At 36.4% G+C, this 18,297-nt stretch overlaps 1 protein-coding gene across 1 annotated transcript; it reads right to left on the reverse strand.

Annotated features, from left to right (window-relative positions):
• Positions 1 to 1,342: 1,342 nt before the first annotated feature.
• On the reverse strand, positions 1,343 to 17,739 carry LOC132565279 (uncharacterized). Its single transcript, XM_060229916.1, has 17 exons — positions 17,702 to 17,739; positions 16,871 to 16,989; positions 15,075 to 15,261; positions 13,894 to 14,027; positions 12,745 to 12,895; positions 11,877 to 12,074; positions 11,530 to 11,664; positions 11,079 to 11,170; positions 9,858 to 10,066; positions 8,576 to 8,695; positions 7,814 to 7,996; positions 6,389 to 6,531; positions 5,005 to 5,139; positions 3,909 to 4,082; positions 2,648 to 2,809; positions 2,037 to 2,113; positions 1,343 to 1,675 (listed from the first exon to the last, which is right to left on the reverse strand). The coding sequence occupies exons 1-17, from the start codon at positions 17,731 to 17,733 to the stop codon at positions 1,404 to 1,406; spliced, it is 2,523 nt and encodes an 840-aa protein (XP_060085899.1). The 5' UTR covers positions 17,734 to 17,739; the 3' UTR covers positions 1,343 to 1,403.
• Between the last annotated feature and the right edge of the window lie 558 nt (positions 17,740 to 18,297).

Here is an 18,297-nt window from a genome sequence, read left to right on the forward strand (position 1 = left end):
GGCATCACCTACAATGTGATGTTACCAGGCATTACCTACATTATGATGTTACCAGGTGTCACCTACATTGTGATGTTACCAGGTGTCACTTACATTGTGATGATGCAAGGCGTCACCTACATTCTGATGTTACCTGGCATCACCTACATTGTGATGATACCAGGCATCACCTACATTGTGATGTTACGTGGTGTCACCTACAATGTGATGTTACCATGTAACATTGAATACATTGTAACTTAAATTTTACATCAGTCTAATAAAATAATGTTTTTAAAATTTTCCTACAAAAACACGTCATGGAAATTAAGTGATAAACAAAATCTTACATTGAATTGCATTTCAAAAAGATTCCTCAAGATTGTCACAAAATTTTAATTTTACCTCACCAGTTAAAAACTGATAATAATAATAATAATATACAACATTTATATAGCGCACTATCTATTTTGACAAAATACTCTAATGCGCTTCACAATTACATAATAATCTTACTACAAAATTTACAGAACATGTATAAAGTAATCAACATATGTAACACAGTAACCAAATCAAGTTAGTAGTGGTGAAAGTATGTATATACAGGACGTCTGCGTGAGAGTCTAAAATGCAGACGTAAACAGGTGGGTTTTAATATCCCTCTTGAATTTGGCCAGGGATTTTGACTTTCTAGTAGCAGATGGTAAGCTGTTCCACAAAGTGGCCGCTACCTTTCCAAAGCATCGGTTACCATAAGTCACAGTCCGAGAGTTCGGAACGCACAAGAAGGACTCTGTCTCCGATCGTAGTGATCGTGACGGCCGATAAACGGTGACAAGTTCCTGCAAATATTCAGGAGCTGTTCGATTTATTGCCTTGTATGTATACATCAAAATCTTGTACTGTAACCGGAATTGCACGGGCAGCCAATGCAATAAGTAAAGGACTGGTGTAATGTGGTCCCTCTTTCGAGTACGGGTAACTAGGCGTGCTGCGGTGTTCTGTACCCTTTGCAGGCGGCTCATTAGTGTATCAGATACACCAACGAGTAACGCGTTACCATAGTCTAACCTAGAAGTAACAAGAGAATGTACCAATGTCTTGCATGCATCTGCGGTGATGAACTGACGGATACCCCCAATGTTTCTGATTTGGTGATAACAGGAACTGGCAATTGAGTTTATCTGTTTCTCCATGTTCAGAGAGCTATCAAAGTGTACACCAAGGTTTCTCACAGCTTGGACGGCCTCAATAGTTTGGGCATCGACCTTTCACTGGAGAACTGATGGCAAGATGAGAATTATTTTGTGAATTCCATTTGCAATGGCAACTCCTGTTAAGATCCTCTATATCCCAGAGGTACGATTATAAAAATTTCCCAGAAGAGTCAGATGATTTGTGATCAACTTAACCTAGCATGTATATCAGCTAGTCCTCACACAGGTGGGGAGTTTCAAGGCAATAATTCCATCATATCCATCTCTCATGTACACATACCAGCCTGGCAGTCCATACCCAGGGTAGTCTTTCTGTGTATCAGCATCTCCAAGCAAGTAAACCAAATAGAATGATCTTGGTCCTCTGCCAAGACAAGGTAGAACCCCGAGGAGTTCCGAGTCTCTACTGAAGTAGGATAAGTGTTCTTTGTATTCGTTGGATGATTCATCCATCTGTGTCCATGACAACAAGTATCCATCTGTAAAAAGATTTTTCAAATATCAAGCTATCAAAGGGACTTAATTCATCTGTATATATTGATTCTTCTTTAAAAAATGTTTTTCTTCAATATAGTCCAAAATTGCATTTTTTGAATTATAATTTTTACAATCTATTTTTCAAATTACAGTGTATATTAATATTGCACTTATCAAATCATTAGTGACAGATTAGATCAATTATCCAAAAAAGAAATCAGTCTTGTTAAATGTACGTCTGAATCATCAAATTGTATTTCTTCAGGTCCAATGAAATAACAGAACCAGTTTTAAAACAGGCTTGAGCTAAAGAAAACTCTTAAGAAAATATAACAATGATACCGTATTACTAAACAGGATTACCTCTCTCTCCTACAAATTTGTGTTCCACTGGGAATCCAGATATAGGTAGAACTTCTGTCATTATCACCTCCACAGATCTGATGGAATAAAAAAGTCACAGTATCTTTAAATTTTCCAACAGAGCATAATAAAAAGTAGAAATATCATGATGATGCAGAAAAATATATGAAGAATGAAAATTTCTGTATCACATGTAGTGTCTATCTAAACTGTCTTCGTCCTACCAGACTATAACAACATCACCATAATTCCTCTGTATACAATTATCCTGCGATGATTAAAAAAATCTCATAACTCTAAAACAATGTGGAGGTGGTTCCAATGCTTGTCATGTTCCCTGATTGACATGAAAATCTTCAAATGCGTATATTTTTTTGGGAATTTAAATAAATTGAAATATCTTCAGTCCAGTCCAACAATAGCAGCATTGATTAAGATTGTCTCTGTATACATCGGTATTGAATCCCAGAAACTATAAATATCACCTGCATCAAGATCCATCTTTTATGTAAATTCTAATTTTCTTAAAGAGATATCAGTTTAAGTGAAGGAAAATTCTATATAAGGAACAATGTCTTACAAGTAGATGGTAAATATAAAAGAGTGAGTACCTAGCAGGGTCCTGTATTATCTGTAAGGTCACCAAGTTCATGTCCAGCCCAAGAATGACCTCTTGGTAGGAGTGGTCACTTCCTGTCCTGTAACAACTGGTCAGCACTTTGACTGTGCTTGCTTTGATCTGGAGGTTATCTTCACTGATCTGTAATCCTTTCCTGTCACCAAAATATAAATCAGTAATAAAACATTGTTGTATTGGGAGTAAACACAAGCAAGACAATAACTGAATTTTTATCACCGCAAATAAGCACCTCCCAAATGAAATTAACAAACCATCCAATGTGGAACTTGACACATGCAGGGTTTTCCATAATTTTGTTAGTAGTAGGCTGTGTAGTGAAAGAAGGAGGCTGGCCTGACGTGTACGTGTAGTCGTGTACGGAACATTATTACGGAACTGGATTGGTGTAGGCGGCCAAATGATCAAGGTAGCCGGTCAAATTGGCCTGTGACCGGCTCTTAAGGAAAACTCTGCACATGACTTGGAAAAAGTTTTGAAAATACGAATATCGATTAAGGAGCTAAATGTCATCTAACACCCTGGTTGTAAAATGTGCATGGCCACTGTGGCCTTATTACATTGCAATAATAATCCTACCTGAAATAGGGTAAGAGATATGCAGAGAATCTTTTTTTCTTTGCTAAGGGTCAAAGGTATGTTACAGGTCACATTAACTTTAGTATGTCATGCAGCACTAACGCCACGCAGCACTACATCTGCCTAAAGCGTTCTTATGGAGGAAATCCTGTGATCCCAATAGGAAATAGGTGGAAGATATACATAAGACACATCATTTCTTTGAACAGGGTTAGAGGTCAAAATATAGGTCACAGTGACTTTATGCATACAACGCTTTCCCTTTCCAAGACTTTCCCATATCCTAGCTAGCAAGTATGATGACCACACATGAAATAGAGTTGGAAATACAAAATTTACATACGTTATATTACTATTGGTTGACAATTTTGTTCATGATGATAACACCATAAAGCAATGATCAAAAACAGAAATATCATCCATGTTTATTTAGACAGCTAATCACGAAGAGCCAGGAGAGGATAAGATCTCATCCACCTGCATTATTTTTGTTTTACATGAAAATATTGTTTAAAGCACAGAGAGTAATTCGTGTTTGTATCTAAATTATATACCTGACCACCATGTCATACCAGACTTACTATTCTGTTCACTGAGAGCAAGTGAAACCAATGTATCCTAGGTAGACTACATAGGGCTTATTATAAATGACTTACTTGTCACAGACAGACTTGATTGATACACTCTCCAGGGAAGGGATATCTACAAATCTTATGTATTCCTGGTCTCTTAGAGACACCACGACAACAGAACACTCCAGAGATGTGACTATCGTGACAGGAGGAAGAGACTCGTCAATCTTGATGTTTTGGTCATTCCAACACCACAACCTGGAAAACCAACACGCTATCAGTAAATATCGGAAAATTACAAGGAAAATATCTATGTATAAAGTATAAAGTGGCAGTTGACAGCAGACAAAATTAGCTGTCTGAATGACCTCTTCATCTGTGACCACCATCTTTATACATAAATTGTGACAAAGTACTTTATCAATTGTCCAAATGAGCCCATAACAAAGCTTTTGATAGCCAATTAGAACTAAGGGACATAACTCTACATAGCTAGACACATGACAAATCTTGAGTGCCAGGAATTGAAAACTTTATGACACAAACTTTTGTAGTTGTAGGTGAGATGGTACACAAGATAGGGCCCCAGACAAAGTGATGCATGGTTATAAAGGGGAATAACTCTCCTTGTATCTTGATTCCTGGTATTGTTTTCAGAATATACCTTTTAAAACATTAGCAAGATAATGCCTCCGGTAGATTAACTGGTGACATCTGTGAAACCTTTTTTACATAGCAATAACTGTATCAATAACTACTGATTATATGGAAATCATTTTTCTAAAAACAAGATATAATATAAATGTATTTAAAATGAAGAATAAAAGGTAAGACCTTTTTTTGTTCTAAAATAAAACCTAGGATGTATGTAAACTGTAACAGGGTACCAGATGTCACTGAACACAGGGAGCAAATTTGTCATTCAAACCTGACTTGCTGTTAAGGTAAAATATAAAAGACATGAATGTCTCTGCTCTTATGTAAACCAGAACCTGATCAGGTGTAAAATTTAATGTAATGATACCATGTGGTAAATATAAACCAAATATTCTAAGAGGGTTTAAAGATATGACATTGATAATGGAGTAGGATGTGATGGGACATGACAGGACAAAATATATCAAAAGGCACAAGTATAGTCAGTACCATGTCAGCATTAGAGTAGTGCAGTAATATTTACCTGTTATTTGATGTGACCTTCACCAAACTATCACAGCCAATGATGTGTGGAACAGTTTCGTTTTCATCCTCCTCCTGTTTGATCTTTGCCAGAACTTTGCCTTTCTGTCCACAAACTAACAGACAAGGACCTACTCTGTAAAACAAATTGCCTTAATCATGTACCACATAATGTCATACAGTTTTATCCCAGATAGGGAACAGTAGACACAAATAATGCTAGTATCCCTAGCATGACATTTTGAACAGAACTTCCGATCTCAAATACAGAGGGTTACATACTTGACCATGGGTTACTTAGTAAAGACTGTGGGTTACTTAGTAAAGACCGTGGGTTGCTTAGTTGACAGTGGGTTACTAAGTTGGTCGTGGGTTACATAGTTGACAGTGGGTTACTTAGTTGATAGTGGGTTACTTAGTTGACAGTGGGTTACTTAGTTGACAGTGGGTTACTTAGTTGACTATAGGTTACTTTGTTGACTGTGGTTTACTTAGTTGACAGTAGGTTACTTAGTTGACAGTGGGTTACTTAGTTGACAGTGGGTTACTTAGTTGATAGTGGGTTACTTAGTTGACTGTGGGTTACTTAGTTGACAGTGGGTTACTTAGTTGACCGTGGGTTACTTAGTTGATAGTGGGTTACTTAGTTGAGAGTAGATTACTTAGTTGACAGTGGGTTACTTAGTCGACTTTAGGTTACTTAGTTGACTGTGGGTTACTTAGTTGACAGTGGGTTACTTAGTTGACAGGTGGTTACTTAGTTGACTATGGGTTACTTAGTTGACCGTGGGTTACTTAGTTGACTTTAGGTTACTTAGTTGACCGTGGGTTACTTAGTTGACAGTGGGTTTCTTAATTGACAGTGGGTTACTTAGTCGACTTTAGGTTACTTAGTTGACTGTGGGTTACTTAGTTGACTGTGGGTTACTTAATTGACAGTGGGTTACTTAGTTGACTTTAGGTTACTTAGTTGACCGTGGGTTACTTAGTTGACAGTGAGTTACTTAATTGACAGTGGGTTACTTAGTCGACTTTAGGTTACTTAGTTGACTGTGGGTTACTTAGTTGACTGTGGGTTACTTAATTGACAGTGGGTTACTTAGTTGACAGGTGGTTACTTAGTTGACCATGGGTTACTTAGTTGACAGTGGGTTACTTAATTGACAATGGGTTACTTGGTTAACAGTGGGATACTTGGATGGCAATGGATTATATGGTTGACTTTGGTAACTTGGCAGACAGTGGGCAACTCTATATTGTTGTGTAACTTTGTTACTGGAGGGGTTTCTTCATTAACATAGAGTCATTAAATTTGTTGATTTTTTATTTGGATGCAAGTGAAATGTCACTAAGTTGACATTAAGTAGTATACAGTCTATACTCACTTCGTAGATTTACTGTAGTAGAATATTTCAGACTTAGCTAGTTTGTAGTTTCTACAATTGGGAATGTCTCCAAAATGTGAGATATGATATTCCATCTTGAACTTTGGTTGTAGGAAACCTTCTCTGCTGCTGCAGTCGATGAACTGCAATCAATTAAAGTAATGTTTGATATTCTTCACTTGATTAAAATAAACATTAAACTTTAATAAAAACGCTGGCATCTAAAATTCCACTGTCATTTTTCCAGACAAATACTGACATCACAGTTGAACTTTGTTATCTGTGTGTGTACTGGGTGAACATTGGTTTTACTGATGACAGGAGAATATTAATGATAAACAACCTTAGAATGTTCTCCAGATATGTGAATATTTCATTTAGCAAATGTTCCCTGGTGAATAGTGTTAGCTAAAACTACCATTATATTTCCTCACAAAATGTGGAATTTGTTTTATAATGGATAATGCAGTAAGTTTGTATAAACAAGAGGCCTAGCGACCTTGACGGTCACCTTTCAAGTGGATGGTGGATCATGTGACAAGGTCATGTTCCCTCCATGAATAAAAGGTGTATGTGAGGTGAATATAAAAGATCACAAATGATCATGTGACAAGGTCATGTTCCCTCCATCGATCACAAGGTGTATGCGAGATAAATATAAACAATCACACATGATCATGTGACAAGGTCACGTTCCCTCCATGGATCCCATGGTGTATGTGAGGTAAATATAAACAATCACACATGATCATATGACAAGGTCATGTTCCCTCCATAGATCACATGGTGTATGTGAGGTAAATATAAACGATCACATTTGTATTTCATTCACATCTTTCTAATTTGTTTTTACTGGCAAAAAATTGTCATATATGGCTGGGGTTAATCAGGTAACACAACTAAACATAAAAGTCAGCTTTGACAATGTCACTGAGTGGTTGTGATTATAGGTCATACCCTCATGCTCTGATGATAAGTAAGAGAGTCTCCACAGAGTTACCCTTTACCTCTTAAATGGGAACAGAAATAAAGACATCAATTAAAACATGAATGTGGAAATTTTCTTTGCACGAAGGAAGCAAGCATTAGTTTGTGAAATTAATGACAGCATATTGTGGTGTTATATGCATCAGTTTTTTTGTTTATTTCTAGGCATAAACACCATCCAGTCTGCATGCAATAATTATAATAGGAGTTGGAGAAGGTTTTTCCTTGACATTTTTTTTACTATTTATATCTATTGATTGCTGTCACAGAAAGGTTAGTTTGGTAACATATACTTACGGTAAAATATAACGGTTTATAATATTTTCTGATAACAGTTTTTATTTTATAGTTCTGTAGTTTAAACCAAGAATAACAGAAGTATATGACTTTTGTCTGTACATTCTGTCATTTTCAGTTAAAAAAATTATTTTGTCTTACCATAGCAAATAACTCGCTTTCAAATATAAAACTCAAAGCCAGTGTCTTTCCATAGGAAGTGTAGTTCTTGTTCCAGCTTAACTCCGGTGAAACATGGTTACTGTCATTCAGAAACTTCCTTAGAGAAGTTTTGGGATTTTTTTCTCTTTCCTCAGCAAAGGCATACATTGTGTCATCAATCCACTGTTGAACAAATAAATAAAAATGATATAGATCTTCTTATTTCAGCCAACACTGAAGTCAATATTTCAAATTCACTAGGCTTTCAAAGAAAAAAAATGTTTGGTTGGGTTTGCTAAAATTAGTAATGGAGACCTTTATTTTCACCTAGACTGCTGACAAGGACAATTTTGTATATATGTATGGAAGCATCTCTTTTATATCACCATCCCGACATTAGTTGTGAGGCCCACGCCTATAAAAGTACATCCATACAGAGATAGTGCCATTTAGTAAAATCATGAAAAACACTATTTAATTGTTCAGTAGTAAGGCATCGTCTTGACTATGAGAAGAGGTAATGTATTGGCCTCCTCAGCTTATTGCCAAATAAAAACTGTAAAATGTATTAATAAACACATAATTCACCAGCGGTCATATTCATGAACAGCAACAAGTGATATAACATTCTGTGTAAACAGTCAACAAAACAACAAACAATATAGTGATACTCCATCAGTTACTGTAACAGTGATCTCATTTCACTCGAAACCGACACTAAAGTCAAGGAAAGTAACTCAGAATCACTCGGATCACACTTACATAATAGTCCATCTCTCTCTTTGTGTCTAAACAATGCTTTAACAGTTTGAGACGATCTTTCTTCCATTGTTCTGACTTCTTGTCCTTAAGTGCTTCTCTCATAATTTGCTGCTTTCTTTTCTGTACACAAAAGGAATAATGGATATACATTATTTAATTGATAGCCTGAAATGAAACAGGAAGTCAGTAGCTCATGATCTTCTTAGCTACGTCCTGTTTATATTCAAGAAACATGATAACAATACCTCATTCCTATCTCTAATCAGGGGAGATAAGCAGGCATTGCTGGTTTACCCAGACACGTCTCATAGTAAGCAAACAGGGCTCTCACACCCCATTTTGGGACTGGAGCCCAGGGCCCTTAGAATTGGGAAAAATAACGGCGTTTTCCTTAGAATTGGGAAAACTTGGGGTCTAAATTGGGAAAAAAAGATACTTTTTTGCATTCGGAATGTTCGGCCCCAAATCTTTTTTTTTTTTATAATTTTTTATTTTTCAAAGATTTTTCAAAACATAAATGTTTTACTTGCAGCCTTTCAAAGCCACACATGCCCTCACACACCAATACACAGACATGCCATACAATTTAAGGGCCTAACATCATTTTCACTCTAAATTGTACATAACATATCATTATCATTCGCAAAGAATTACATGTATCAAACAAGCACCAATCCTCATCGTCATCATCAAACATCAATCATCATAATCATCATCATCAAACATCCAGACTATTAACCAACAGAAAATATAGGTGGCTACGGAATTTGGCCCAGCCCATACCTTCTATGGGATGAGTACACACACACACACTCACACACCCTCTCTCACACGTATATACACACACATCCTCACAAGATCATACACACATTACATATGACAGATGGGAAAGGGTGAGGCGGAGGGGAAGGAAAGAAGGGGCAATGGATTGAAGAGGGAGAAGAGAGAAAGAAACAAGCTGGAGGGCTTTATCAGATACTGTCTATTTTAACATTTACAGTTAATATATAGGTCAAAATGAGGAAAATGGAATAATGGTTGAAATTGTGGTGATGTCAAGGTCAATGGAGAAAGTAGCTCAAGATATAATTTATAAGTCCAAAACAGGTTTCCATTTTTTCCAGTTGTTTTCAAAATTCCTTTTTATGTGAGTTCGGCCCCAAATCTGGCAGATCAAGAGCCCTGGCAAAGGTAGATATAATTGGATAACTATTGGCTGGCCCATCCATACTTGACCCCTGAAGCATTTGTAATTTAATTATACATTGATAATTATACCTACCTCGTAGATTAGTTGCCAAAACATCTTTAGAACATTAAGCTTGGCGCTTTCACCTTTGCCATTGGACCAGAAGAAAGTCAAGGCTGCCTGATTACTTTTCGTCCAGTTTGAGTTCCCAAAATTCTTTAAAGATGTAGGGAGCATCATCTGTATTGTGGTACCATCTTTGTCTCGATACACCTCAACTGGACAAGGTATACATCCATTATCTATCAGAAAGAAAATGTATGATACAATTAAACCAGATCTGATATTTTATCAAAAGTGAAGTTTATTGTTGCTGTATATATTATTACCAGCCACGGACACAGACGTGCCAGGTTTGGGTGGTGGAGGAAAGTCAGAGTTCCCGGAGAAAAACCACTGACATGAGACCTGTACCTGGTGACTGCCCCATAAAGGCCTCAAACCCGCAACTCAGAGGTGGAGGGCAAGTGAAAAAGACAGTCAGATGCCTTAACCACTCCGCTACCATGGCCCCATTAATTAAAATCTGATTTCCTTTCATTGATTGGGATTTCACCTCTCCTTTTCTTTCTGGTCAAAAGAGAGGTGAATCCCTATCAGCGAAATAGAATTAGATTTTCAGGTCTGATGTTGATATTAATTAAGTTTAAATAGTGAGGTGAAGCAATGCTTGTGACAGTAAAATCATGACATATCGCCTTCAAAACATAGAGGGGATAAATCCCTCATTCTACTTCCTCTAAAACCTATTCATTCAAAATCAATAACTTTTGGTCTGTTTTTGTGCATTTTATAAGAAAACATGATAACACTATCGTGATACAAGATGGTTATAATCCTTTAAAAGTCAAGGGTGACAAAGTGTCTCAAAAGGTCATTAAGAGAAATGACAATTTTATCCTATGTTATTACATCTGTATGTATTTAAATGACGTTTTCTATTTTGCCGTTTGAACATTATTTTGACATTTTATCCAAGAACTGATTCGGACATTTTCAAATACTGATCAAAAGTCAAGAAATATCAGGTGATTTTAGCAATTTTCACAATTCGAGCAGGCCATGATATGGCTGATACCAGATTTTCACAATTGGTTTTCAAAACTGAACATGCAAAGCAGTAATGAAAAGAGAAATCGGTTAATGAATTTAGAAAAAAAAAGGGGTTTTAAAAAGTTTGTCGTCATTAATTTTTCTGAAACACTGGTGTAATTTTGAGTTCGTAATACAAACTCTACCAGAGATATGACTCACCAAAAGAATCGAACATTAAACTGCTGGAACAGAATCTGTCCAGTGAGGTCCAAGGCTCAGTTCTCCCTGGGATTTGTGGGAAACACAGCTTCCTGTGTAAGGAAAGAATCAAGTCAGTCAGATCAGGACTTGTGGGTCTCCAATGGGTCTAACATATATCACTGATCTTACCCAGTATCTTTGCTAATGTTTAGTGACTAAGGTCGATACCTCCATGTTTATTGCAAGACTAAGCAGCTGGATTGTGAGAAAGCTATATACTACTAAGACAATTATATGCAGAAAGCTATATTATAAAGTTGTCCATGGCAACAGAGCTAGATATGTAACATTCGTGGTTACAAGCTGATCGAAGATGAGGCTTTACTATACCTTGACTGAATAGAAAAAGGTAATTCTTTCAGAGTTGAGAAAAAAGACTTGATTAAACTTAAGGCTGATCAAAACCTACCCTGTGTAGGGGTCTAAATTAATGCTTCTCATTGGTGGCAACAGTGTTTTCATATTTCCAGTCAAATAACCTTCAGAATTCAGTCGAAGGTCAAGGTTATCACAGCAAAGGTCTGCTTCTGATGGGGGAATTAACCTGAGTAGAAATAAAATTCTTTTCATTAAATGAACAAGAGGCCTAGCAGACTTGATGGTAGTCTAAGGTGAGCAATATGAAAGGTTATAAGGGTTATTAGCTTTCAAGTGTCACAAAACAGAAATTGTATCATTGATGATAAAAAGTGACCAAAAACAGGGACGAGATTCAGATTGATTCCCATAGTAAGACCACAGCTTCCCTGTTATTACCTTGTGGGATCACAGACTCTAAGGGGCTGTAGATGGGACCTCCACAGAACATGAAGAGGCTGAGGCAGCCCAGATCTAGTAATCATCGTTGAGAGAGCATGCCAGACATTGTTCTTTTGTTTACGACTAACTCCACTTGTTTGTGGACTAGAGACCATCCGTCGACCAGGAGAATCTTGGGTGCCATCAGCATTTTCCCTGTAAAATATCAATTAATTCATTTAAAATACAGATAATTTCTACATTACATACTAGATTCAATTTCTACTTGACAAAAGGATAAAACATCCATTGAATTCTTGCTTTATGTAGAAATGTTGATAGTTTGTGTAACTCTAAAACAGATTACAAGATTAAAATTGTTAGTTTTGACTTTTGCTATGAATCTCATACAAACTGATCAATGCTACCCCTGTCAGTTGATCATTTCCCACAATATAACCTTGCGGTACTTCCTACCTCTGTCAGAACCATGTGTCATTAGATAAACATAGGATCTTAATGTTTGTCATTTCATAGGAGATTTCATGAAATGAGTCTTACAAGTTTTTAACTTTTATGAGCTTTGGCAGGTAAAAATCAAAACTTCAAGACGAGTTTTATAAAATTTCATACAAAATGAAAAAACTGGAAGATATGTTATACGACTGAACTCAGAAAAGTTCAATTTAAACACTATTTACAGTCAAAATGTGGTAAAAAAAAAATGGAAGCAGACATGCATTTTGTTGTGGAACATTCAATTTCTGACTGATACAGCCGATGAAAAATTAATACAAAATTATGGACAAATTCAGTGGAGAGCAGAATAATTGTGTGATCAGGATTGCTTCTCTTCATTCTCTATACGGTAACCTTCAGATCTCACCTCTGTAAGAATGCCCTGTAGGTGTTATCTGCATCAGAGCCCTGCCCAGTCAAAGCTTGAAGCATGCTAAGATAATACTGGTATTTAGGATTCTTATCCACCATTGTCTCCAGTCTCCTCTTTGCTTCCACAAAGCTGGATGGTTCTGTACCTGTAGAAATAATACAGTTAAAAAAAACATGCAAGACATCAAAATATGTATAATTTAATGATGCAACATTCATTTTTTTTTTTTTTGCCATTTTATTAAAATATCCTCATTCCAAGTATAAACTTAAGGCAGAGAGTGATTTGACCTTACTGCTCATTGACAAGTTTGCCCTTTAATGTTTCAGACATTTCTGGGTAAGAGAAAAACTGTTAATTGTCAATTATAAACTCATTTGTGAATCATCAAAAAATTAAAAGTTCAGTCAAATGAAAGTTATTGCAAAATAAGAATAATTACCGGCGACGTTTGAGCCTTCACTTATACACATCCTATACAGCTTTATTATAACATTATTTTTGGCCCAGCGTCATAGAATATTTATCTTCCTAGAATTACAAATGGATAATTTTTACTCTTTAGCATGAGATATTCCATGTGTAGAAACTTTCATCGATTGTGGCTGTAAACAAACTATGAATTAACAATTGAAACTAAAAAGACTACATATGAAAGAATTGTGGGTATAGTCATGTTGTATTATATTTTTATATTTTTAATTCATGTCTGGTTTAAAATATGAAAACATGTTTTTTGTTATACAGCTGCAGTTATTAAGAACAAAAGAGTTTAATTTGCTACCTAATAACTGAAATATATGACTGACTGATACTGAATATGACACATGACCAAGTGACGGTCTGTTCCATGACATTCAACAAACAAACGTAGCTGACCTTCACATAGGAACAGTGCCACCAATAACAACACATGTGGAGGAACAGCGCCACCAATAACAGTACATGTGGAGGACCAGCACCACCAATAACAACACATGTGCAGGAACAGTGCCACCAATAACAGCACATGTGAGTGCTTCAGGCCTCATGCTCCTTTTGTGTTTTTTTCTTTTCATCAAATACTTGACCAAACTACTCGTTATTACATGATTACAATACTAAAGAATAGCTGTACACCAGTGTCATATGCATTTTACCTACCATTGCCAGGTCTAGAGTGAAAACACAACATAGAGATGACTGCCATGTTTGCTGCTCCCTGATTGAAAGTCTTGGAGGTCACAACATATTTCCAATGGTCAGCTGCACTTCTGTTGTTGTTTGCAGTCATCATACTAGATATTGAATGTAAAATATTCTCTATCATATTTGTTCTTCTATTTTAAACAGATGCAAATCAAGATATGTATCAAATACAGAAAAAAATAATATTGCCACTGTTGGCGCTAATATAGCAAAAGACAAGGGGTAGTATACCCAGTAGTGAAAATCATGCCTACCCTTAGAGGCTGAGTATGTACTAGACAATAAGACTCACACCTGGCCACACACACTGGCTAGTAATATTACATATAAACTCACCCCTGATCATACACAGTGGATAGTAACATCGCATATAAACTCACCCCTGATCATACACACTAGCTAGTAACATCACATATAAACTCACCCCTGATCATACACACTAGCTAGTAACATCTGATATAAACTCACCCCTGATCATACACACAGTGGACAGTAATATCAGACATAAACTCACCCCTGATCATACATGCTGACTAGTAACATCACATATAAACTCACCCCTGATCATACACACTAGCTAGTAACATCTGATATAAACTCACCCCTGATCATACACACTAGCTAGTAACATCAGATATAAACTCACCCCTGATCATAAACACTAGCTAGTAACATCTGATATAAACTCACCCCTGATCATACACACAGTGGACAGTAATATCAGACATAAACTCACCCCTGATCATACACACTAGCTAGTAACATCAGATATAAACTCACCCCTGATCATGCACACTAGCTAGTAACATCAGATATAAACTCACCCCTGATCATACATGCAGTGGATAGTAACATCAGATATAAACTCACCCCTGATCATACACACTAGCTAGTAACATCAGATATAAACTCACCCCTGATCATGCACACTAGCTAGTAACATCAGATATAAACTCACCCCTGATCATACACACTAGCTAGTAACATCAGATATAAACTCACCCCTGATCATACACACTAGCTAGTAACATCAGATATAAACTCACCCCTGATCATACACACTAGCTAATAACATCAGATATAAACTCACCCCTGATCATACATGCCGTGGATAGTAACATCAGATATAAACTCACCCCTGATCATACACACTAGCTAGTAACATTAACTGCTGTCCCGTCACTTCCTGAGCATTAATCATAGCTTTTCCTTTCTCCAGTGCAATGTCTGAAGCCATTCTATAGAATCGACATGCCAGATCAGGTTGCCCTAACTGGGCATGCATACGTGCAATTTCTGTCATATACATTGCCCGATAGCGACCTAGAACAAATCAATACAATAAATGATGATGCAAATTTAACTAAAATAAATTCAAATCAGATCCTGTCTGATGCAAAGAAAACATTAAATCTTTTAATAAAATCATACAAATTCTTTAAATCTTTTTTTTTTCTTACAAAAGAGCAACCATAAAAAAAACACGACAGATTAAGTTTATATCCGGTCTTAAAATCAGGTAGGGTATTACAGACAGACTTAGAGTATCTACTTCTGTGTATCAGTATAGTATTACAGACAGACTTAGTGCGTCTACTTCTGTGTATCTGTAGAGTATTACAGACAGACTTACTGTGTCTACTTATGTGTATCTGTAGGGTATTACAGACAGATTTAGTGTGTCTACTTCAGTGTATCTGTAGAGTATTACAGACAGACTTACTGTGTCTACTTCTGTGTATCTGTAGGGTATTACAGACAGACTTACTGTGTCTACTTCTGTGTATCTGTAGAGTATTACAGACAGACTTACTGTGTCTACTTCTGTGTATCTGTAGAGTATTACAGACAGACTTACTGTGTCTACTTCTGTGTATCAGTATAGTAATACAGACAGACTTAGTGCGTCTACTTATGTGTATCTGTAGAGTATTACAGACAGACTTAGTGCGTCTACTTCTGTGTATCTGTAGAGTATTACAGACAGACTTACTGTGTCTACTTCTGTGTATCTGTAGAGTATTACAGACAGACTTACTGTGTCTACTTATGTGTATCTGTAGGGTATTACAGACAGATTTAGTGTGTCTACTTCAGTGTATCTGTAGAGTATTACAGACAGACTTACTGTGTCTACTTATGTGTATCTGTAGGGTATTACAGACAGATTTAGTGTGTCTACTTCAGTGTATCTGTAGAGTATTACAGACAGACTTACTGTGTCTACTTATGTGTATCAGTAGAGTATTACAGAGAGACTTAGTGTGTCTACTTCTGTGTATCAGTTGAGTATTACAGACAGATTTAGCGTGTCTACTTCTGTGTATCTGTAGAGTATTACAGACAGACTTACTGTGTCTACTTATGTGTATCTGTAGAGTATTACAGAGAGACTTAGAGTATCTACTTCTGTGTATCAGTATAGTATTACAGACAGACTTAGTGCGTCTACTTCAGTATATCTGTAGAGTATTACAGACAGACTTACTGTGTCTACTTCTGTGTATCTGTAGAGTATTACAGACAGACTTAGTGTGTCTACTTCTGTGTATCTGTAGAGTATTACAGACAGACTTACTGTGTCTACTTATGTGTATCTGTAGGGTATTACAGACAGATTTAGTGTGTCTACTTCAGTGTATCTGTAGAGTATTACAGACAGACTTACTGTCTACTTATGTGTATCAGTAGAGTATTACAGAGAGACTTAGTGTGTCTACTTCTGTGTATCAGTTGAGTATTACAGACAGATTTAGCGTGTCTACTTCTGTGTATCTGTAGAGTATTACAGACATATTTAGTGTGTCTACTTCTGTGTATCAGTAGAGTATTACAGACAGACTAGTGTGTCTTGTACAGTGTATGGATAGATTATTAAAAAAGAAGACTTTCTCCTGTCTGTAACTACATGTATTTCAGATTATCATCTTACTGCGTTTCTCCCCATCAATGAGTTTGGTGAAGAGAGCTGAAGCTTGCTGGAGATCTCCTCGCGCCCAAAATACATATGGAGTGACTTTGTCAAAGAACCTATCTGTAATATCAGCAAACCTACAAAATAATTTAAAATTAAGTCATCTGATATTGTTAATTACATATGCCTTTAGGCAAAATTATATTTTGATTGGACAGCTTTCTTAAATTGTGGCAACATTCATTATGTCACAAAAAACAGCATATTTCTCCTCAAAACATGTTTACAAGTACTTGAAACAATGGAAGATTATTGCCAATTTGTTGATGATGTTACAATGTAGAAACAAAGGAAGCAGATCTGTTAAGAACCTCTTAAATCTCAGCCTCTGCCTTGTAGTGTTGTAGTGTTGAATCACAGGTTTTTTTAGCTTCATTTTGTTTGGAGTATCCTGGAACTTAGTTTAAATCCCAAAGGAGAAAACACACAACATTTAATAAGACTTAACAACTAATTTACATTGTTGAGTATCAGTGTGCACATGCACATGTTTAAGACATGAAGAAAGTGTTGGAGGTGAGGACATTTTTAGTTATAGAGCGTAGCATCATTTTTCATATGTCACAAAACCAAAACAGAGCTTTTATTTGAAAATCCATACTATGAGAATTGAACAGTAGATGCCTGATACATTGAAGGCGTCTGACTTCCAATTCTCACAGCAGTCCTGTATGTATATTTCATAAACAAGAATGTAGTGAAAAATTACTGTCTTAACCACCAATGACCCATACAGTGACATGTGTTCTTTTTCTGGAAGTGAATGGACTATTTTTTACACCACTTTACCTGACTTTAAGAGCTCCTTTTACTCTACCCATGGCTGTTTTTGTTGCAGACATGATTTGTTCCGACTCTGATGTGTACTCATTCCCCACTCCAATGTTCCTTTTACCAAGTACTGCTGGCATCATAAGATCCACTAGTGTGGCAAAGCCTGTATATTTAATGAAAAGAAAATATCAAACCTGCAACCTGCAGAAAAAAAACACATCAGTTCTGCTGAAACAAGACCACTATCATGCGCTAGCTGCAAATTAATCTTTTAATCCCAGTTAGTAGATTTAGAATCAAAACAGCACTATATAAAAAAATGAACACTTCGAAATCTCCATGTCATTGTTACAAAATGTCTACACAGTATTGTGTTTATGTTTACCGATGGATGTAAGAGTCTTGGAAAATGTATGATACCAAAGGATTAAATGTGAGTCTAACAAAGAGACTCCTCTTATAATGTCTTATAATACATGGTTTGTGTTGCTTTTTGACTGAACAACATATGGGAGACCCACTGAAAACTATCCACAAGTAATTGGAGTAATATGTCTTGCTCAAGGACACAACAATGACAAGACAGGCCTGTCAGCTTCCCAGCTGTCCGA

Source organism: Ylistrum balloti, unplaced genomic scaffold (genome assembly GCF_031769215.1).
Source record: "Ylistrum balloti isolate Yb309-2 unplaced genomic scaffold, AGI_CSIRO_Ybal_v1 Utg369574, whole genome shotgun sequence".
NCBI lineage: Eukaryota > Metazoa > Mollusca > Bivalvia > Pectinida > Pectinidae > Ylistrum > Ylistrum balloti.